At 25.1% G+C, this 23,598-nt stretch overlaps 3 protein-coding genes across 7 annotated transcripts in view; 2 read left to right on the top strand and 1 right to left on the bottom strand.

Moving 5' to 3' along the window:
* The first annotated feature begins 92 nt into the window (after window positions 1–92).
* On the top strand, window positions 93–16,807 carry LOC107447931 (cilia- and flagella-associated protein 45). 4 transcript variants are annotated; one of them, XM_071182099.1, is made up of 13 exons: window positions 93–163; window positions 1,623–1,676; window positions 1,904–1,988; window positions 3,135–3,232; window positions 4,300–4,435; window positions 5,827–5,997; window positions 7,808–7,986; window positions 8,866–9,034; window positions 10,030–10,137; window positions 11,584–11,697; window positions 13,067–13,287; window positions 14,921–15,145; window positions 16,652–16,807. In XM_071182099.1, exons 3-13 carry the CDS (start codon window positions 1,947–1,949, stop codon window positions 16,716–16,718), a joined length of 1,530 nt encoding a protein of 509 aa, XP_071038200.1. In that variant the 5' UTR covers window positions 93–163; window positions 1,623–1,676; window positions 1,904–1,946; the 3' UTR covers window positions 16,719–16,807. The 4 variants fall into 4 exon arrangements, with proteins under 4 accessions (XP_071038200.1, XP_015918458.2, XP_015918459.2 ...); XM_016062972.3 differs by having other exon boundaries at window positions 95–163; window positions 13,067–13,260; XM_016062973.3 differs by having other exon boundaries at window positions 138–351; window positions 13,067–13,260.
* Window positions 16,808–19,113: 2,306 nt separating this feature from the next.
* On the bottom strand, window positions 19,114–22,751 carry LOC107447926 (DNA replication complex GINS protein Psf3). 2 transcript variants are annotated; one of them, XM_016062965.4, is made up of 4 exons: window positions 22,506–22,751; window positions 22,211–22,364; window positions 20,524–20,792; window positions 19,114–19,448 (listed from the first exon to the last, which is right to left on the bottom strand). In XM_016062965.4, the coding sequence occupies exons 2-4, from the start codon at window positions 22,326–22,328 to the stop codon at window positions 19,215–19,217; spliced, it is 621 nt and encodes a 206-aa protein (XP_015918451.2). In that variant the 5' UTR covers window positions 22,329–22,364; window positions 22,506–22,751; the 3' UTR covers window positions 19,114–19,214. The 2 variants fall into 2 exon arrangements, with proteins under 2 accessions (XP_015918451.2, XP_015918450.2); XM_016062964.4 differs by having other exon boundaries at window positions 22,211–22,421; window positions 22,506–22,743.
* Window positions 22,752–22,777: 26 nt separating this feature from the next.
* Window positions 22,778–23,598, top strand: part of LOC107447925 (E3 ubiquitin-protein ligase AMFR) — a 28,180-nt gene continuing 27,359 nt past the window's right edge. Inside the window, exon 1 of the mRNA XM_043043267.2 lies at window positions 22,778–23,104. The gene's annotated coding sequence lies outside the window, so the exon portion shown is untranslated. The remainder of the gene's footprint in view (window positions 23,105–23,598) is intronic.

Raw genomic sequence — 23,598 nt, 5'->3', positions numbered from 1 at the left:
AAACTTCGATTTACTTTTTTGTTGTTATTATTGAAAATAAATTTGTTACAATACTTTACAAAATTGATATTTGGAAACAAGCTTATAGCTCTTCTCGATACTGTTACTATGGTAACAAATTGTAAAGTTTGCTTCTTGGTTTTCACGTTTTTCAAAAAATGAAGTAATGTGACATTTATTTAAATTGTTTTAAGAAAAGTTCTACCTACTGGGAAAGAAATAACTTATGTGTTTCCTTTCAAATTCCATGAAATCTCCTTTAAAATTATTTAATGTTTAAAGTTTTCTAATCTATAGTATATCTATATCTATAATATACTATAATTTCAATACCATTTATTTACATCTGAAGTAGGAATTTATTGAAACTTTACCACTTTTCTTCTTTAAATTTTTTAACTGACTTCTTAATTTTTTAAAAGTTTAATTGCTTTTCCAGTTTATAAAAGTTGAAAGATAAATTCCCAATTAATATTGGATACCGTTATTAATATAAGTTGATTATTATTTAAATTATTCTTTTAAACATCTTCTTAATTTAATTTTTTTTTTGCGTTTGTTATGATATACAGTCTATATCTTTGTTATAGTACACAATTAATAGCAGTTATTCTAAGAATGATAGAAAGAAAAGAAATTATGTTCTCTAATTTTTAATTTTCATTTGACATTGATTTCAGCATCATATTTTAGTTTATAATACACAAGTATGTGGTGAACGAATTTTTGATGAACTTTCAACTTCTGTTCACTTGAGTTTCAAAATGTTTGTTTCTCAGCTTCTTAATATTTTTTATTTATACATACTATTGAGTTTTGTGTTAACATACTTTAATTATTTTTAAGTTATTGAAGAATATTCCAATGGATACAGGGATTAATATGAAGAAATAAAATTATTCACAATGGATATTTAAAACAAAAATATTTTAAAATCATAATTTCTTTGTATATACAAAGAAATAATGATTTTAAAATATTTTGAACTTGTTTTCCACAATTTCATCAAAAAATTATTTCTAATGGATACAAAAAATTATGATTTTAAAATACTTTGAGCTAACTTCTAACAATTTCTCCGAATTCTATTTTTTAAATTTCTTTTTTACAGTTTTAAAGCAGATTTGTCATTAGTTTAGAATTAGAAAAAAGATTTGATGGTCATTTTCATTAAAATATGTTTTTTACAAACATTTTGTAACAAATATTAGACAGTGAAATAGATTTTCCATAACTTTTATTCTTTTGTATGTTATATATTTAAGTTCTAATCTTGTATATTTTCTCTTGATGTTACCAAAATTATTGATATTTGAAAGGAAGTTATAAGTATAGTAGAGAGCTGATTATTCTGAATAAAGCTGATCTAGTAGAACAAAAAATCTGAATAACTGGGTGACTTTTTAAAAAAATAGCTATGGCAGTATTTTTTACCTAACTTTCTTTCTCCCTTTTTAAAAGCTTAGTGTCGGCAGTTGCTGTAGTTTAGCATATTATTAATTTTGTGTGCAGAAGTTAAATTTTTTAATTTATTTTCTATATTATGGGTACAAAATTATAATGTAAACACATAGATATTATTAAATGGAAAGAAAATAATAATATTTTCTTACACTTTTCAGAAAATCTGAAGATAAAGACTGGTTTTTGGGAAAAATATTTTTTCTCCAGAAAAGGTAAAAATGTGCATTATCCTACATAAATCTGGCCAGTTGGATCATTTGGTTAAACCATTTTAAGATGACTATTGTAGTTTGTAAATTTGAATGGCATAACCATCTTGTAAATTGGCAATTTAAATATCTAAACTTAGATTTATTTATATTCAATAAACCAAATATATCTTTTGAAAATGTTTAATTATGAAATTCTTTTTACATTCTATGATATTCTCTTTTTACAGGTTATTTTTAGAATATGAAAATAGTTCTCTTTAGTTTTGAAATATGATGGCTTCATTAAGAAATAAAGCTGTTAGATCTCAGTTGGTGAGGAAGAATTTTTAATAATATCTATTCACTGACAAAATTAAAGCAGTTTAATGTGAATTCTCTTTTAATGTTGTGAAATAACTAGTTTTTTAATTATGTTTTTCTATGCCTGCAAAGAAAGTTATTAAAATAGTAAAATATATATTTTATTTGTTTTAAAAATTTTCTGAGATCAGAATTTGTAAACTGTGTTTTAGTTAATAGAAAAATATTTTGAAAGATCAAAATTCTAAAGTATCTCTTTCTAACAACCTTAATTTTGCTGCAATTTTGTTCTTAACCAACCTATTCACTTGCTTAGATGCACTGCTTAAAAAAAAGTTTAGTAATTTACAATATTTTATCAAAAACTTTAGTTAGCTGAAAGCAATTATTTTATTTTAATATACTTTCTGTCATTGTTTTTAATGCCTAATAGAAGGACATAATTTCAAACAAGCCAAATTTGGTAATGGACAGAGTTATATTAGATTGTATGGTGGTATTTGGGGCTGGCAAGTGTTAGTAAAATCTAGAGTGTTCAAGTTTTAAAGAAATATTAGCTATATACATGGCCATACCTTTCCTCATTCTCTGTGTTCCATGGAAAAAAAAATCGATAGCAAGTTTTACTTCTGGGCTACTCAATTTTAAATTGAAATAAACCTCTAGCCCTTCAATTTAGTACTGGAAAGACATTCAGAATTTCTAATTAATCAAAAATAGTTTTTTTTTCTTTATTTAAATAGGTAATTAATATCAGTATCTATTTCAACGTTTTGTGTATACATATGCATATGCCAAAATTTATATTGGCATATTTAAGTTACTGTTTGTTTTGAGAAAAATTAAGTTGTAGAATAAACAATTTTTGAGCTGCATTCAACAAGCTTTAAAATTAAGAGCTTTTAAATAGCTATTTCTTCAACTAACTAATTTAGTTTAAATTTTTTTTAAAACTCATGCTTAAACTTAAATATTTCTCTGAATCAAATTTATTTCATACTTTTTGTGAAATAATTAATTTATTGAAATATATTTTTTCGACTCAGCTTTATGTTGTTATTTTGTTATCAACTAAATTTTTTACTATATTGGAATAAAAAATTAATGTGAATTGCTCTTATGATGTTGTTAAAACATTTATATATTTTTTATTTTCAGTATAAATCAAAAGCCCCAGCTGTAAAACTCATAGATGTTACACCAGATCATAGAGAAGAAATCTATTTTTTATCTCAAGATCTAGCAAGAAAATTAGTGTGAGATTTCTTCTGAAATCTACCTTTAAAAATAAATTTCAAATATAATAGGAAAATCTGTTTTAAGATTTTTTACATTCATGCTTAACTGTATTTGATTATTAAAATTAGTTTGACAATTGTAATTGTAAAGTAATTATGTGATTTGTATAAGTGTATATGTTTAGTAGTATATGATTTTTTAAATTAGTACTATTATTAAAATTTGAATATGATATTTTGACAATACTTTATATAATTATAAAATGAGGTTTTACTATATTCATTTATGGAAAATTGTGAGGGACTATAGTCATTTCAATTTCTTAAGAATTTAATTAAGTTTATTTTCCTTTTCTGTTGTTACTTTTAAGTTTTCATATGTTTGAAAATGATTTATTGAATAGTTTGGAAGTTAATACTTTTTTCTAAATGAGATTTTATAAAATAACATAATTTATAACAATTTCTTCTAATTGGATTTGAAGAAATGCTGAAACTTTTTCATCTGGGGAAGCTTTTTTCATGTTTCTTTTTCTGCGTGGAAGAAATTTGCCCTCCTTGTTTTGTACATATTAAGAGGTATTTCTCCTCTCGACTGAACTCAATTGTCAAAATGGTGGAGATAGGGAGGATAAATTCAAGTTTAACTTTCATTTCTTTTTATATAATTTTAATGAATAAACTGATGAAGTATATTTACTCTTAACGAATAAACTGATGAAGTATCTGGCAGTATCTTTCTATACATGTAAAATACAAGGTCTTAATCCAAACAGAACTAAAAATATAAAGCATACAATATTTTTTGCTCTTTTTAATTTTTTCTGAAAAAATTATGCTTATGTAGTTCTGCAATTAGCCGTTTTGAAAGATAGTTAAAAATAGTATACATCTGTCTGTTTTTAGATTTTTGATAGATATCATTGTTTCTGTGATATTTATGTTAAAATTTTTTTTTAACATCATCAAAATTGCTTTACGTCAATTTAAACTGTAATAAAATTAAATTTTATAGCTGCAAATGATCTTTAGGTTATATTTAAAACATGTGAGATTTTGTATGCGAAATTTGTTCTTTTTTACAGTGTTCCCCGAACAGGAAAAAAGCAATACAAAGCATTAATAAATAATGAAAAACTTAATCAGCTTCAAAAGAATGCCAGCAGAATCATTGAAAGTGAAGATGAAGAAGATAAAATAAATGCAAAAAATAAGCTTCAAGTAAGACTAATAAGTTTTTATTGGAAACTTATTGATTATTAATAATTACCTGGAACATAGTCAGTAAACATGTGTTTCAACTTTTGCTTGTTCACATCTGTTTTAACTAAATTTAGCCCAACATAAAATTTAAGGATTATCACTGTTAATGACTATACTTTATATTGCTTGATTATATAAAGTAAAAAATGTCAAATATTAAAAAAAAATTTTTTTCATCAAAAATTTTTAATTTTTATGGTCACATATTCTGTATGTACAAGAGAAACTATCTTGAGCAATATATTAAAATAGCCATGCTATTATCTGTAAACATGATAAACAAATTTTGAGATTTAAAGTAATGATGAATCCCAGGATCTTTGAAATTTGGAAAAATGAAAGTACATTCCTGGGAAAGAACATGTTAATTATTTTTCTCAAAAACTATGATATATATCTATAGATAATTTAAACGTAAAATGTAACCACTATTAAAATTTTATTTAATTGCGTCATAAACATTAAAAAGTGTTTTTTAATGTTAAATTAATTTTTTCATATTGCTTTCATGCCAAGAGTTTCAAAGCATTTCTGCTTCTACGGCTTGTAAAATTCTAGATGTGTCCTAAGTTTAATTTTAAACCTTTGTATTGGTTTTCAATAAACTGATTTTATCTAAATAAAGTTATCAAGATTTACTACAATCTATTGTAAAATTTTTATAACTTATATTAACATGAACGAAAACAAAACATCTAGGATTTTATTGTAAGATGTAGTGGAACAAAAAATAAATAAATAAAAAAAGTTAATCATGTTTCTGTTTATTTATTTATTTTTCTTTCCATTTCATCCCTGATAAATTCACACATTTATTTCATTTAAAAGGACTACAAGTAGAAAATTTATGAAGTGGTAAAATTTGGAAAATTATAGGTAATTTAAACATAGTTTTTAAAGTTTCTGCAATTTTTCCCTCACACGAATTAAAATTAAGCTGAGAATGGAAATATGAAATTTGTGAGTGGATTGTAACTAATTAAATTAGTATTGAGAAAACTGTTGTCAATTTTTCATAAACTAACTATAAATTTAGTTTTCTTTTTTTTTGCATTAGGTGCCTCATACTCTTTTTTCTTTGCTTCTGTGAAAATTAGTTAAATTATAAAAATTTAGAAGATATGAAATTTAATTAATTGATGAAATTTGCATGCAAGTTTTCAGTTGTTGCAAATTAAAATTATTAGTTTTTAATATTTTTTTCATGTTTAAAATTTTTATATAAGGTTTGTTTCAATAATATACATTATGATCATATGTATTAAGTCTTTGTTTTCATATGAAATAAAATTATATATTTTTTATGAAATAAAAATAATCTTTGTTTAATTTTTTTTTTTAATTTCAAGGAGGAACAAGAAGCAAGGAAAGCAGAGTTAGAGGCTTGGGATGCTGTGCGTAAAAAGAATGAAAAACTCAGTGAATTAGAAGAAGAAGCAAAAAAACAAATGGAAATTATGCGAGAAAAAGCCAATGAATTAATAAGAGAACAGAATGAAGAGATTAAAGAAATGAACAAGGTAATGTAATGTTACAAATACTAGTTGTTGTTACACAAACTTCATCTTATTATTATTTTTTTTTTGTATTTTTTTTCTAACAAAACTACACTCACATCACATTCATGATGTCTACTTGATTGTAAAATTAAAAATTAAGGTTTTAAAACATTCTAAGCAATTTTATGAAACTTTTGAAGTAAAGTTATGAGAAATACACAAATAATTTATGGTTTAAAGCTATAGAAATGTATATAAATTTATAGAGTCTAAGGAAACACACAACAGCAGTCTAAGATGTAATATAAATTTTTTCAGACAGTTATGAAAATACTTTCAAATTTATTTATAATTATAGTAGGAATGTAACGAATAGTGATTTGGCCAAATAGCCAATTACTGAATATTGGGCCAAACAATCAACCAAATCCGAATATTCGGTGACCCAATAGCAAAAATTAAAAAAAAAAAAAAATTCTTAATAAATATTATTGTTTAGTTATAATAAATATTATTGTTTAGTTATAATAAATATTATTGTTTATTTATATATACTATTGATTATTTATCAATAATGACTAATAAACAATAATTATTATTATTGTTTATTAGTCACTACTGATAAATAATCAAAACTTAGATATATTATTGGTATGAAGTAAAAAGCTATAATACTTATCCATTAGAAATATTTAAGATTAATAAAAAAATGAGTAACAACTATTAAAAAAGAAAAGCAAACGAAAATTGAAAAGTTGAAAAAATGAGAAATATAAAAATAAAAAAATCCTCGTAATTCTTAAAACAAAACTTTAATGCTAAAAATAATATTGTTCGGAAAAAAAGAATACATAAAACGTTAATGGAGATGTAGTCTATCAGAAACGCTTTTAAAAATGTTTCATTAAACCGCTCTTAAGAAAAGATTATATACACAAGTAAAACATAAGAAATTACTGTATTTTCAAGTAAAAGCCCAGAAAGAAGATAGGAGAGAAAAATTTCAATTGAACTCTTTCACATTACTATAGTTTTAGAAGAAGCGGATGATAAAAAAACAACGTTCATAAGAAACATTTTAAAAGAAATTTTGTGTCATAATAAAAACGCTGATTTAAACGCGTCATAATAAAAACGCTATATTGAAAATTACCATTTTCTATGTTATCGGTTATTTGTCTTAAGAAAAGGGCAATGAAAAAATTAAGTTTATTATAAATCCTCCCCTTTAAAACGACGAAATTGACTTGATTGCCTTGATTGCCAGAATAAAATTTTTTTTAAAAAAATAAGCAATACAAAAAAATTACAGTTCAATATAAAATAATCTAATTTAAATTCTTCAAACTTTTTTCTTTCAGAACAAAAGTTTGCAAGTTTTAAAACTTAATAAATATGTGTCAAAACTATTTCTAATATTGTATAGTAAAAAATACGACTTTAGATTACTATTTATTACTCCTCCCCTCCAAAAAAAGGAAGAAAAAAATATAAGAAAATGCATTGCCAAATATTTGGCTGAACATTCGGCCAAATATTCAGCCAAAAGGCAAAATACCGAAAATTGGCCGAATATTCGTTACATCCCTAAATTATAGTAGGATACACAAAGATATATGAAACTTAAATTTCTTCCTTTGAACTGTGATATTCTCATATTATTTACTGACTCTAGTACGACCTATTTTGAAATTATATAGCGCATGTAGAATGTTAATTAGATATGTATTAACTATTTTTCAAACTAAGATTTAATTTTAAAAAAAAATTTACTTTATTTTTTAAATGTGCTGAATCAAATTTCTGATGCATTTTATCAAATTTTTATTAGTTGATATTAAACGCAAAAGTTCAAACTATTAGAGATGCTCAAGTTGCTGAGAAAAAAGAGATCAAGAAGAAACTTGCTGAAGCTGATGTTTTAGCTGATGATGCTATGGAGCAAAAAAGAAGAGAAGGTGTTGTAAAGGACCAAGAAATAGTTAAGAAAAAACAAGAAGCTTCTCACGAGTAAGAATTCAAATAGATTTCTACAATCATTCTTCTAATGTTTTATAAAAGTTTGATCCTTATATTAAATGGTTTAAAGTAGGTTAAAATACATTAAGTCAAAACTTTGCAGCTATTTAACTTTAGCTTTAAGTACGTTTTAAAAAAAATAAAGTAAAGAATTAAAGGAAAGCTCATTCAAATATTACAACACATTTTTAATTTTTATAAATTTTTGTGGCATTTATTAAATTGATATTAAATTCTGCTATTCACTATATTACACAAAATACTTATTAAATTTGGTTAATTTCAACTAATTAAAAATTTTAACTGCATACAAGGCTGGAGACAAGATATTTACGCCCCAGGGCAAAATTTATTGCAAGCCCCTTGTTCAAAATGCAATAAGTCTAATTGTCATATTTTGTATGCTTTTTCAAACAGATTTTTTAAAACATTGGTTTTCCTTTGACTCTTGAAATATCAGTTTTCATAAATATAGAATATTAATTTCCAATTTATTGTGTTTATTTTAGCTGAAAACTTAATGTGTGCTAGTTTTTTTGCCCTAAATGGGAAAAATTCTTTCATTAAAATTGTAGAACATTGCAAATATACATAAATGTTTATAAAAAAAATTCTCTGCAATTAAAAACCTAATTAAAAATCATTTCACTTCTTGTAAGGAATTTCAACTGTGTCCTCAACAATCTTGGGCCCCTGTCTCTTTCCCTTTGAATACTAACTTAACTAAAGGGTTACAAAGCTATTTTAATTGTTTTATCTAGAAAAATTTTAGTATTTTCCTTCTCGTGATTTTAAAAAAAAAAATAATGTACAAAAATAATTTGTTTTTAAAATCTTACTTATCCTAATGTAAAAAAAATTGGTTTTCAGAGCGGCTTTGAAACTCCAGGAGCAAATAAAAGCAAACAACGAACAAAGACTGATGGAAGAAGAAAGAAAAATTAAAGAAGGAGAAGCATTATTGCGTAAATTAAAAAAAGATCAAATGCAGGATTATCAAGAGATGAAAATGCGTCAATCAAAGAAAAAAGCTATGTTGGTAAGTTTTTTTTTTTTAAAAAAATTATTATTATTTTTTAATAAAAATTTTTATTTTAGAAAGTTTCTTATAACTTCATTTCATAAATATATCATTCCTTGTTAGCAGAAATTTTAATTTAAATTTCAAAATAAATAAAAAATAATAAATAAAATTAATTTTCATTTATTCATAAACTTTCATTTAGGAACAATTAAATTATAGATAATATAATACTTTTAAAGGATTTTCAGAGATGCTAATTTACTCCATTTTGAGAGAATTTTTTTCTAATAGTAGAAAGTTTAATTTTAAAGTATCATTCTTGGAGTAGTAAATTTTATTTAAAGTTATTTTGGCTACCACTGCACATATATAATTCCAAAGTTCATATAAAACTACATTTTGTTCTAGCTATCTCCTGGCGAGAATTTTAAATATTAACTATTTTATTTAAATAGTTAATTCATTAACTATTTTATTTAAATTATTTAAACTATACTATTTTATTTAAATTTGAATTATTTTAAATATAAATTTAAGATTAACTAAAATTCTGCAAGTGTTAGCTTTTAATTATCAACCACTTATTAAAATATTTTCCTTGAAGTGAAACAGTTGGCATCATTGGCTTTATAAATTGCCACTTTTTCTCCTTATTGTACCCTGTAATATAATACGTTGTCAAATAAAAATATTATGGGTCAATATTAAGGTCCGAAATCGGGCTTTACGTTAACATTGAAAAATGATTACGCGCTTCCAAGAAGTGCAGAAAAAACTATTAATTTAGATTGAAATATTTAATTTATTTTAAAGACATAAATTGAATGTTTAGATTTTTGAAATGTTTGGGCTTTTTAAAAGTTTATTTTATAAGAAAAAAAGTTGTATCTGAAAATTAATTTTACTCCCAATGTTATAGCTTAGAGTTCAAATTTCATAAAACTTTTTAATGGTAATTTGAAGAAAATTAAATTATTTTTAATTAAACATGTTTTTCTTCTTCTTCCTAGGTAGAACTCGTGAAAGAAAATGAAGAAAAAAGGAGACGTGATGAGATCAGAAAAGAGCAAGCTGAGAAGGAAGATAAAATCATAGCAGAATACCAGAGATTAAAAGCAGTAAAAATAAATAATTACATCTATTTAAAAATGCAATAAATTATTTATAATAGTTAAATTCATTGAAACATTAACTTGAATTTAAAAAAGCAAAATAGTCAATTTATCAAAATTTAACTTATATTTGCAAAACAAAAATATAGTAACTCTGTAAAGAGTGAATTTAAAAATTAATTTTTGTTTATGATTAATTTTGTTATGATTAAATTAGTTTTGTTTAGATGAAATCGGAACAGTAAAATAGCTTTTAATAAATACATATAGAAGGAGCACATCAAATGTAGCGATGTTTTAGGACTAGTTTACTTTATTGATAACTAGAATTAGTAAGTTAAAAAATTCTGTCACTCATTTTTAAAAGACAAACTCAGAAAATTAATAATGGCATGAGTGAATTCAAATTGAGGGAATAATTTATTAAAATTGAATCATAAATGGATTGAAGTAAATAATGTAATTGAACTTTTTAAATGTAATAAATAAATGTTATTGATGTATGCTGAAGAGAATTGGACAAATATTTAAATCTATTAAATTTAACTTTTTTATGCTAACTTCTTGAAATGAAGCATACTTGTATACAATTCAATATTATTATACGGGACATTTTGTATAAAATAAAATATAATCTGCTATGTGAGAAACAAATATTAAAATGACTTACTGTAAATTAAATGAAAAAAGTTTATTTTAAGAAAGAGGAAAAAGATTGATAATTTATCAAAGACTTTTAAATCATGTGATTATCTTATTAATTTATTAGTTACTTTTCTATTCATTCAAGATTTCTGATAGATATTATCAGGGGGAAATTTCTTTATGTATTCGCTTTTAAGAAGAAAAAAAAAAGAAAAACAACTACTAAATCTTATTACAAAAATAAATATTTAGTTAACAAAATTTTATTTCGAAATATTTTTTTTAAAAAAACAGTAAATTTAGATATTTTTTTAAATTTAAAAAGAAGTAGGTGAGTGTTAAGCTCTTTTTTTCAGTTCAATTCATTTTTTGTTAAAATTGATTCCTTATTAGTTTCAAATGCAATAATTTCTAAATATAATACTTTCTAAATACCATGGATGTCATTAGGTGAGAATTCTCCATAATAATTAGAAATCTCTAAAAATCCCCTCTAATATTAAAAAAAAAAAAAAAAAATGTGGTTGTGATTAATTTTTTTTTGACAAACTATAAATTTTGACTTAGGTAACTTACTTCATCAAAACAGACACAAAATTATTTTAACAAAATCAATTGACATTTTTGCAATGTCAAAATAAAGTGTGAATTACAAAGAAACTCCTCGTAGCATTTTGTCACTCTAAAGTTTAAATGATATAGTTTTAAATTGATAGCATTTAATTTTATAAGAAAGGAAGTTTTAAAAACTTTTTTGAAGAAAAAAAAATCAATACATATGATTATTATATTTTAAACTTTCACCAGGCTCAAGAAGAAGCAAAAGAAGCTTCTGAAAGAAAAGCTAAACAAAAGCGAGAAATGGAATTAGCAAAGATTGGAAAACAACAAGAAAGAGCTGCTGATATTAAAGCAGAACAAGTAGGAAATAATTCATATTTTCATTTTCATTGTACCGATTTTTAAAAATTGAACTTGTAGGAAATGAAATGCATATTATTGAAATGAGTAGAAACGCCTAAATACTAATGGAAAAAGAAAGGAAAAAAAAACATACATGCACTGCATTTGTTATAAGCAAGATTGGTTCCAGAGTTATAAGTATGCCTTTGATTGAAAAGAGATACTAAGTATTAGTTACATACTATTATTAATAGTCATCCTGTCACCAGTGAAAATGGTGAATTGGATTTACCAATTTGGCAAGAGAATCTATTTTACAATGCTTTGAAAGTATTGTAAAAAAAAAATAATAAAAGCATTATTATCCTCCCCCCCTCCCCAAAGTGCAGTTGCATTTGTTCTTAGAATCTTATGCGGTTCTGTGAATGATTTAATGCAGTTGTGTTTCAGTTTGAAATGTTTTTTTCTATGGTCAAACTGTTGCATTGTTAAAAGCTATATATATATATATGTGTGTGTGTGCATGTTACATGAAAAGTTGTAACTAATCTTTTTATGTTATTTCTTTATCTAAATGAAGCTTCTTTTTAATTCCATAGAACCATAGTATTCCCATGACCTATTTAATAGACCAATTGTAATTACTAAGGATTCCCTTTTTTCCATGAGACATACTATATCACAGGGACAAACTTGTGCTAGTGTTATTTTCCCTAAGATAAAAACTTAAGCACACTGATTTTGGAATGCGATTTAAGCTCTGTCAACTCTTAAAATTATCTTAAATAAAAGAAGGTTACAATCCATCTGTTTTTCTTGCATTCCACTTTGCTCTGACATGTATATATATTACTTATAACGGCAATATTTTTTACTGATTTGTAGAAATAAATTAGTGATGATCATAAACTTATTAGTGAATACATTATAATAAATCTTAGATCACCCAAGTTGATAAAAAAATCAGCTGTGTTTGGTTCAGTGATTCAATTGTAAATTGATTCAGTGCAAATTTTTAATTAACTAAATTCTTTGGAGGAATCATACCTTAACTAGTTATTGTCAAAGCCATTTTTTTAATCTTTTAAAATTAACTAAGTTATAATAATTTTATTGTGTTGTATAAAATTACTTGGTAAAATACATTTTTAACACTGTTATATGATGTACTTTAAAATTATAAAAATCCGATAAAAATGAATATATAATTTTAGTAAAAATATTTTTAATCTGATAGAAATGAAGTAAATTTTCAGCTAAGATATTTCTCAATGTGTAATTTTTAGAATAATTATTTTGTTATATATTTTAGTATCAGGGACATATTTTCTATATTATTTTAGTCTATTTGTGAAATATGTCATAACAGTTTATTATAACATTATAGGAGGCTCTTCGAGCACGTCGAGCTCAAGAAGAAAAAGAGAGAAAATACAGAAGACGAGAAAAAGAAGCTGCAGTAAAACAGAAGGAAATGATAGAAAGCCTAAAAAAATCCCGTACTGAGCAAATCATATATCAAGAGAAATTAAAACAATTGAAAGCAGCTCAAGAAATTAAGGAGCTTGAATTTCTCTTGAAGTATGTTAATTGTTTTCTAACCCTGTGGTGAGCAAGGGAATAGAGCATTTGCTTTTCAATAAAATGACCCAGGTTAGAATACTAGAAGTGGCTAGTTGATACGAATTCTAACCTCGGCTCGCACTGACCACAGTGTTGACGTAAAATAACCTCATTGATAGATGAATCATGGGTTAGAATCCCTTGTCATCAGGTTAACTGTCAGAGGTTTTACTCTCCATGTAATTACTCTCTATCAAAAAACCCTCCATAGAGGCCAGTTTGTTCCAATGCTTGACTTAAAAGATCCGTTGTCTTCTGAGTTGGGTTCAAAATTAAAATGCCGCAGAGATGAATATTGATAGTCTTGAACTCAGAACTGGGTCGGCTGTTCAAAGTCGGTGAAAAAATTAAATTGTTTCATAAAAAGTAACGTTTAATGTTAGCTAACAGAAGGCTACAATGCAAATTAAAAACAATCACTGTTGAATTATTAAAAATATATATTATTGTAACAGATATAGCAGTGCAAAGCACCCCTGGTAGCATACTCAAAAATTGTAAGAACGAATAAGTCAGTTATATGGCGAGTTTCCAACTGGAAGATAAAGTATTTGTTGCTCTATGCAGCAGGAAAATTCGTTCCTGAACTCACCATCTTAAAAATGTATTATTTAGAATATATGTATATATAAATATAGATTAACATATACGAGTGTGTCTCAAGATAAATTTGTTTGCAAACCTTATTTAAAGTAATGCTTTCTCATAACTCATATTATTAGTTTGTTACATTATTTTAATACCACCCCACTACTAATATAATAGATAGAATATTCTATAAACTTCAATATCACTCTTCTGTAGTGTTCATACCAGTATGAAGATAATTGTCACAAAATGTTTTACAAATGTTGCTAAAATCATATGCATGGGTGACGAATTTTTCGCTTTGAAATATGTTTGGAATTTACTAAGTAGTAACAAGAAATAGTTTTTTTCATCAAATTAAATGCTTTAAAAAAAATTATTTTACTAATTTTATTGTTCTACTCGTGGTATGAAATTCGAATGCTTGGTATTCAAATGGAATAGCAGAAAGTGCCTGGTATAAAATTTTTAAATTTTAAATGTTGAAATTTCAAATTTACATGTTGTGTTGTGCTTTGCATTCATGTACTGACAGTATAATTGTTTATCAATAGAATAATATTTTTACTCTTGTAGAATTGACTGCATTTAAAATTAAACAAATCTTATATAATTAAATTAATTTTGTTAGCTCTTACTTTCTTTGTTTTCCTCTTTTATTTAGTCTCAGTAATTTAATCTCTATGTTGAAACCATTTATTAATTTTATTTTAGCTTTTATACACTTAATTTTAATAAATATTAATCTTCTATCATTATAGGCTAAGGAACATAATTAGTTGTAGGGAGTTATAGACGGCAATTAAAATTTTTTGATATGTACCATAATATGAATTATGTAATTGTAAAGCTTGAATTATTTGTTAAGTTTGTCTACCATATTAAGTTTTTGGACCACTAAATGAATACCTGGGTGGTTTAATTGGACTACTAAATTTTCATTGGTGGAGCGAACCCTACTCATCTGTTTAAAGATTTAAGCCATTATAAAATGTAAGTTTATAAAATTCATTGTGGTTCATGTTTTCAGGCAATTGAAAGAAGAAAATAAAAGAGTGTGTCGTGAAGACCTTTTTAAAAAATTGGAAAGATTAAAACATTTAGATGATTTAAAAAACCAAATAAAGAGAAAAGAAATTGAAAAGATGAATGAGAAAAAAGAGTTTTACAAAGAAGGTATACACATTAGACAAGAAGAAAAGCGCAGAGAAGAAATGCTAAATGTGTTAAAGAAAGAAAAATTGAATGAATTAAAGTAAGTTTTTTTCATTGAAAATTTTTTTTTATCAATTTGCAATTTTTATATTTATAATCAATTTATAATTTTTAAAATTTATTTAATTAAATTAAACACAAATTTTAAAATATAATTAGCTATTTAATTTTATTTTAAAATAACAATAAGATTTATAGATTCAGTTAAGTTTGCTTTATTTGTATTATATTTATAAATGTGTTATGTCTAAATATAATACCAATGTGAGTATTTCGGAAGTTCGTATTGTAATATATGGCGAGGAAAATGAATCTAGCCTGCAAAATATTACTAAGACTAATATGATCATTTTAAACTACTCTTAACAGAAAATGTTGAAATTAATAGCACTCTCAATGTTTTTTTTGTAGCTGTTCCAGTTAGGATTACAATTAGTTTTTCGCTCAGTTTTATAGTTTAAAGAACTCCCCTCGCCGTTTGTCTGGAGCTTTATTGGTGACTATTTCAAGTGGGGGTGTGAGGTAAACATTTACAACGAGTTCTGAGGAAGGTCCGTGAGCGGTTTCAAAACCCCCTCTAACACGTGCTCTTTCTCGTTTTCATGACAGCAGTTTTTAGATAGACAAACTATACTTTGCCCATCTTGTACAAGATAATAAGTTTAAGATTTTGTAAATCAAATATTTTTGGTGTATTAAAGTATAAGGTAATTTTACATTCAGGTTAAAGTATTTTGACCTACAATTCAAATGAGGCTAGGGTATACTTTGTGCTACATATAAATAAATAAAGCACAACTACATATAAATAAATAACATATACACTACACATAAATAAATAAAGCAAACTTTCAACTAATTTATGGAATATTTTTTGTAAAATTCCATAATTTTTTTAGATTGATAAAATTCTTTGATTTGTATCAACTCTAAGTGGATTGCCTTTTCAGATTCCACTGCCAAATTTCATTCATCTTACATTAATTTTTCTTTATAAACCTTAATGATAAGATATGTCTCAAGAAGGCCTTTAACCTATTACCTGGGTAAGACAAAATATTTAGTCCTGCACAAACTGTTACTGAAATAGTCACGGCGTCAGAGAAAGAGGTGTGTGTGATATTGTTAAATGAGTTGAACAAAAGTTTATTCCTTGATCAGCAGGTTTATGTTAGATAAATTAATTTGTAAATAATTTTGAGTTTTTTTTCAAAAACAAGTATACCATATAGCTTTTCCAGGCTACTCTTAAATTAAGTGGTATTAATATATTTCTGAGTAAAACAATAAGCATTAAGTTAAATATAACAAATATTATAGAAATCAAAAATGCACCATAAAATGATAATTGTCTTGATTGACATGTTAAACAATTTTTTTTTCTTTTCAACTCCTTTTTGTTAAAGCTGAAATAAACTATTATTTATTAAAAAATTAAATATATTTCTTTAAAAATCAGGATTTTATTTAAAATAAATTTTTTAACTCGAAAAAGATTATTTGATATTAAATTAGTAGATGATTAATGTATTGTATGTATTTTTAGGAAACATGATGTACCAGAAGCTTATATCAACCATATAATGAAAAAAGCACACCTAGAGGAGACTTAAAGGCTTATAAAAACGGTTTTTTGAGTACATATTTTGTATAGATTATTTATATTGGAAACTTTTTAATAAAATTTATCAAAATTGTCAAATATGGTAACTAAACTAAATTTTTTAAGAAAAACTGTTACAAGTTTTAGTTAAGGAAAATGTATTACACAATGTATTATTTTAAACTTTTCAAAGAATAAATGTTGCTAAAATTAACCTACAGTATTAAACATGTTAAATGAGTATTAACTTTTCAAATTTTATGTACAATTTTAACTAAGCTCTGTTGCTTGTACATGTCTTAACAAATTGTTTTTTTCTAACGTAACAGTAAGCTCTAAAATGAAATTGATTTTACTATCAGTTAATTACAACGCTATTTACTATTAAGCTCTAAGGTTACTGATTTTGGGGCACTATTCTCTTCGCTACCATAGCCCTATGAAAACAAGATTAACAGTTGAAATTCCCGATATTAATTTCTTTTTATATTTTAATCTATTCCAGAGAAAGTCTCCTTGAAATTTTATACATAACTTATATAGCAATATTTAATATTTTTGATGAGTGATATACATGGAATTTTTTTTTTCCAATATCTTTTCAAATTTATTAAAATTTTCTTTAAAAAGTAACATAAAAAAGATAAAAATTAAGACTTTGTATCTATAACAGACCTTAACTATCAGATAAGTTTTAGATTTTATTGAAAAGATAATACTTATTCACCCTGCATAATAATTGTTCTATATTTTTTTCTGCATAAACAATTTTTGTTAATGTTTGGAAAAAAAGTTTATATCTATATTTGATTGTTGCCATGTTTTATTACACATGCTCTTTGAGCTGAAAAAGTTTGTGACAACCATCATGGCTTACAGTAAGCGAAAATTATTAAAGAAAAATGTATTTATATTATATATATATAAAAACTTTAGTGAGATTTTCTGCCTTGAACTAATTTGATTTATACATGTAATGGAACAATTCTTAAAAAGATTAAACCTTTTTCAGACAATTATTTAGAAGTGAAAAACAATACTTGTTATTCAGCTACTATTGTGCTTATAGCAATGCTTACTTTATTCTTTGGTTGGCTTTCAAATATATAATTTATACATTTGACTAAATATTTTAGAAAAAATCAATTTAGAATTTTATTTTTGCTTTTGAAGAAACAAATTGATATTTCATTATATTAATTAGTTTTTAACTGATATAAATTTTTTTTTGAATGCACTCTATAAGCACTATTTTTCCAAGCTTTCGATTTTTATCAATGGATTCAATATAAACTGCAGGAATAGAGTAGTGAAAGAAAGTGCAAAACTCATCTTGTCTTCTAAAGGCTGAATAAATATTTATTCTCATTTTAAGCAACCATCATTTAAAAATAAAAGTTATTTTTACTAGAATAAAATTTTACAAAAATTATATTGATGTCCACCCTGAAAATGTAATCATTTGTATACAAATGATAAAGTTTTTCAGTTAGCTTGTTCAGTTTTATTCTAAAGAATTGTCTAAAAAAATAATTTTTTTAAAGGTATCTTCCATTAATGGTAGAAAGCAAGAAAATTCATGTACATTCCTTAAAGAAATACTCTAAAATTACCCAACTTTCAAATTTCGAACTGCATGTAAAGTAGCTTATTAAATTAAGAAAAAATATTTTGAAAATTTATTACTATAGAATTTTATGCGTTTGCACAGCTAAGAAATAAATTTTTAACTTCAAATTGAAATCATGTAAGCATCTTATTTTATTGTAATTAAGAAGTTTATTGGAAATCTGATTCTCCAGCTCACATTTTATCATTACTGGCACCCTATGTATTAGAAGAAACTGAATGTGTGAAAAGAATGTATCAAAAAAGTTTTTATAAGACAATCAGTATTTCTAGAGAACAAATCAAGTTTGTAAAATTTTGGAAATCTAGCACAATAAAAGATAAAAATTTTTCACAACAAAAGATTTTTAGTAATTTTACTCATAGTTTGATATTGATACACACACACAAAAAAAAACTTAAAAAGATCTTCCAATAATCTGACATATCCCTCATCCTGAAGGTGTTAGATAATTGAAGTTCTAATGCAATTGATTATAGTTATAGCACATATTGTAAATTTTGTTTTTGAATAAAACAGAATATTTCAAGAAATTATTGGATTTAAATTTTGAAACAAGCAATATTTTGTAAGCTGTGTGCAACTCATAGAGTTTGCCTTGTTTCAAATGATCCCTGTTTTCCTCACCCACGTTTGATGACTCTTGAAAATGTACGCCCATTTTTGAGCGCTCAAAACATATCCACCATTATTATCATCACCATCTTCACATTTTTTGAAGCAAGTAAAATTTTATATCATCAAGCATTCAACCTAATAGTTTAAATAAACACAATTTGAATTTGTAAAACACTTTAATGTTAAAATACAAAAGAAAAACAAAGTTTAATTTAATAAACATGTACATAAAATTAGAAAAATTAAAGGAACATTTTTTTAAGATTCTTCCATAATAGTCCGTTTCCTTTTTTTGTGGTTCACCACAAGATCAGCAGTCAATATTTTTTGATTCTTCCGATGCATCCAATTTTTCAGATCAAGAAGGCTTTTGTGACCCACATTAAAAAGGGCAACTTCAGTTCTGTCTAAGTTTGCAGTTAATGTTGCAGCATCTTCTTCTAAGGCATTCTGAGATGTATCCATCAGCATTCTAAAACGATTTCTGAATGTCTGAAACAATACAAGAAATTTATGACACTTAATTTATTAACACTAGATCTTTTTTAAATTATTGATTAATATTTTAATACAATCAAAAATATTCACTTTTTCTTATAAACATGTTATATGATATTAAAAAATATAATAACTGAAGATCTTGAATATTTATTACAACTCCACCTATTATTGTTTAAATTCTGTCAAAAAAGAAACTAAGTATGTAATAACATAACCAAATGAATTAAACACCTTAAAAGTTTTTCAAAAAGTAAAGTAATATTAGACTCTATGATAATTGCTGTCCCTTAAATGCATTTCAGGTCGAGACAAAAATTACGAAATAATTTTTGTCAAATAGATAAAAAAAACTTTTTTATTTTTTTAATTGAACTATCAATATTTTATAAAATAAGTTCTTACATTTTGTACCGAACAATTTATTTTATTTGCTTGCAATTTCTTAGATGAAAATTAAGAGGACAGTAATTACATTCATTATCATCACCCACAGAATTTTTTAGTTGAAATTAAGCTCATTGACCCTTAAAGAAATAGCAACCCCTGTAATTAAACTTTACTGTTCTGTAAAGAAGAGTGTTCTTTGTAACCTGGAAATTAAAATTTATTCAACTTAGTCATCTATTGTATTTTTATTTTTCCGGCACTTTTTGTACATGTGACAATAATTTCACAAAAGAGGGGGTCGCATACAAGGTGTTCTGTGGAGCAAATTATTTTAAGAATATTGATTATAAATATTTAAGTAGACAGTCATACTATATCAGAATAGGTAAACATTTATCTCTCTAATATTTTTATAATACAGTAGATTACTTATAAAATCCAGAAACGTGTATTGGGATCACAGGATAGTAATGACATTTTACCTATATTTTATTATTTTGAAAATATAATAAAAGTACAGAAGAAGTCTGATGCATATTTTATTTACTCCTTCAGAGTATTTTAAGCAGAACATACCATTAAATAATGAAAATAAATATTTCAATGCGAAATATGCAAAAGTTAACAACTTTTATATCAAATTTCAGAAAACAAAATTCAAGTAAATAATTAAAATTACCTCACTCAACATTTTACCGATTTCTTCTGAATCTTGGTGTATGAATTTAAGTAAATATAAACCAAAATGATAAAAGTAAGGTCCCATTTTATGTAAATCAACAATAGTAGCATCTGCATTTAAAATTTTTCTGTATCCTTCTTTATAAACCTTGGGCAAATCTATTGAAATAATGCGACGACTCTGTAAAGCTTGAGCCATCCATAATGGTATTTCCAGTTTTGTTCCTTGTGCCAAATCAGCAGTTCCACTTGAGGGATCTAAAAAACCTGTAAAGTATTCAAACCAATAAATAATTTTGCTAAAAAAATATGCTTACATCATAAAAAAGAATTTACACAAAATTCTTTTAATAATTTTCCAATACTGTCTAAGTTATCATAAGAACTTTTTTTCCAAATGTCTAAGGCTTTCGGTTGCTGTGGAAACATAGAGCTCCAGAATCAGGGTTTAAAAAACCCTGTTTTTTTAAACCCTGATTAAAAAAAACCCTGTTTTTTTTTTGTCTGGGTTTAAAAAAACCCCGTTTTTTTAAACCCTGATTCTGAATCCTGTTTGTCTCTGATCCTGTTTTTTTTTGTAAAAAAAACTTTGTTTTTCAAAAAAAAACAAACAAACCCAGGTGGGTTTTATTGAGTTTTTTAAGATATTACCTAGTTTAACCTTTTTTAAGATTTAATTTTTAATTCAAAACAGAACAATTTTAATTAAAAGAAAACTTTTATACAGAAATAATTAAGATATGAATTACAATAAAAAAGTTTTATTTTTAATGTAGTATCCATCTTTCCAGGTTAGTATCAAAAGATATGTTAATAAAAGACTCCTAAATTATTTCTTTCCTTGAGTAAAAATTAAATCACAATATATTGAATCAGAGAAATATGCTGTTTTCTGTTTTATTTATTTATTATTAAACATTCATAAGTTTATTTTTTAGTTATAAAGTAAGCCTTTTGCAGACCAACTAACTGTTTATTTAACAATTTTCTTAGTACATAGTTTAAGGAATTTTTCTTTAAACTATGTATTTATAGTTAGTTTCGATTTGAAAATTCCAGAATCAATATATTTAAGATAAATATGAAATCCTTAAATCTATTTCTCGTTTATCTTTATCAATCTATTTTGATTATGTTTATAAAAACCCATTTGAGCGCAGGTTTTATTGTTGTTTTTTTAGTGGATTTTTTAAGAAAACCCATCCGAATTTTTTTGGATTTGTGGGTGGGGTAAAAACCTTGTTCAGAACCGTTTCCTTAGAAAACACAAATGAAATTAGTCAGTGCAAACTTAATTAGCAGCCAGTAATTTAATTGCTGTTTCAAGAAATTTTGGATAACATGTTTCACACTGTCATAACTAAAAAACTGTTTGACGAAACAAGCAATATGAGATTTCCCATATTTTTAGAGGAATAAATAAAAAAACATTCTGACATTAAAATGTTATTGATGTGGTTGTTACTTTTTAAGTTATTTTACCTCAAAGCTAAAGATTTCTTTCTGCTAAAGCTAAAAATTTCTTTTCTTGTTAAAAAAACATGTAGATGTTTCTCACAGTTGTTGCCAATTATTTGGCTACAGATAACGATATGGAAATCTCCCCGCACTTAGCTCGACAAATCACGAAACATCAATAATTCCATTTTTAACAAATTAATTTAATGGTCTCTTTATTTACATACCTAATTTCTTTACTCCTTGATCAAAACGGCAAGGTAATCTCTCTTCAGTAGCTAATATATCATCTATTGAAAAGTATTGCTCCTCGGCAAAAACAAAACTTCGTTTAGTGAAGTTCATTGCTGATAGTGCAGTGTCAATGACATCAAGTTCAGTCTACAGAAAATTTGAATTTCTCAGAAATAATAACATAAAACTATATTTTCCATAAATCTAGATAAAAATAATGATTGAGATAATTTAAGTGCACAGTTTGGAAAGTTAAATGATAGAAAAAAAGTTACAATGTTCAAATACCTGAAACTTTGAAAAACGAAATGCAGCTTTAGATATCGCGGGTTTTTTACGTTTGTAAACAAGTTGTGTTCTCCATTCTCTGGCAGAATATGAGTGAAAGAAAACTTTAAACTGTTTCAAATGATGCAACTGAGAGTTACCGAATAAGTTGTCAGAATTATGCAAGTTACAGTATTTTCGAATTGCATATTTTTCAATGTTTTGTTCTGATTCAGTCGATTCAGTTTATGATCATAAACGAAATATTTGTATCGAAATACTATTAGTATCTTGTTGCCAAATTATCATGTTCAAAGAAAAATAACAAGTAAATTGAATATTTTAATTATTTCAATTATTTATAAAATTATTGATTGCAAACAATTTAAAAATATTCATTTTTATTGGATATCATCTTTATAGTTTGATTTTTTCAATTACAAAACGAAATTAATTTCTCAATTATTTGTTCTTAATGGCCACAAGCATGCCTCAGCCTCCGAACATTTCGTCATAATTGCGTTTAAAATCTATTTTCGGATTTTCGGCAGTGTTTACCTTTTAAATTTTAATGAAAAGGAAAAATTGATTCCATATGTGATTGCTCATTGCTATTTAAAGTAAGTAGTATTTTGTGATTTTCAATCAAGTATGATTAACTTTTGCTTTCATTAAAGAAAAGTGATTTATTTTAAACATTATGTAATATCAAGTGTTTTGTCTTAAATCTAGCTTACTGTCAGATCAAATACGCCAAAGATCTAGAGTTCACTATCTTTCTCTTAGGTACTGAATTGTGTTAGAAGCAATAGATTTTAAATCTTACATTTGCCCTTTAAGTCATGCTATGATCTAATTGACTACTTTATATGTATTAATCAGTTAATGCATAAATCTGATTATTTTTCTTGTGTTTAATATTTTTTTTTAAGTGTTACTGTTAAGGTAACGTTCTTCTATATTTCATATGCTGATATACATGATGTATATCGTATAAAGTTAATCCTGCTTAAAGAATACCATTGGTTCCAGTCAACTGTATTCAAAAGCGAGTTATTCGATAATGAGGACAGTGCATAAGTTCTTCTTAAATGCTACATTTTAACAAGGTTTG

Source organism: Parasteatoda tepidariorum, chromosome 6, assembly GCF_043381705.1.
Source record: "Parasteatoda tepidariorum isolate YZ-2023 chromosome 6, CAS_Ptep_4.0, whole genome shotgun sequence".
Taxonomy (NCBI): domain Eukaryota; kingdom Metazoa; phylum Arthropoda; class Arachnida; order Araneae; family Theridiidae; genus Parasteatoda; species Parasteatoda tepidariorum.
This window is presented reverse-complemented; position numbering and strand designations above follow the sequence as displayed.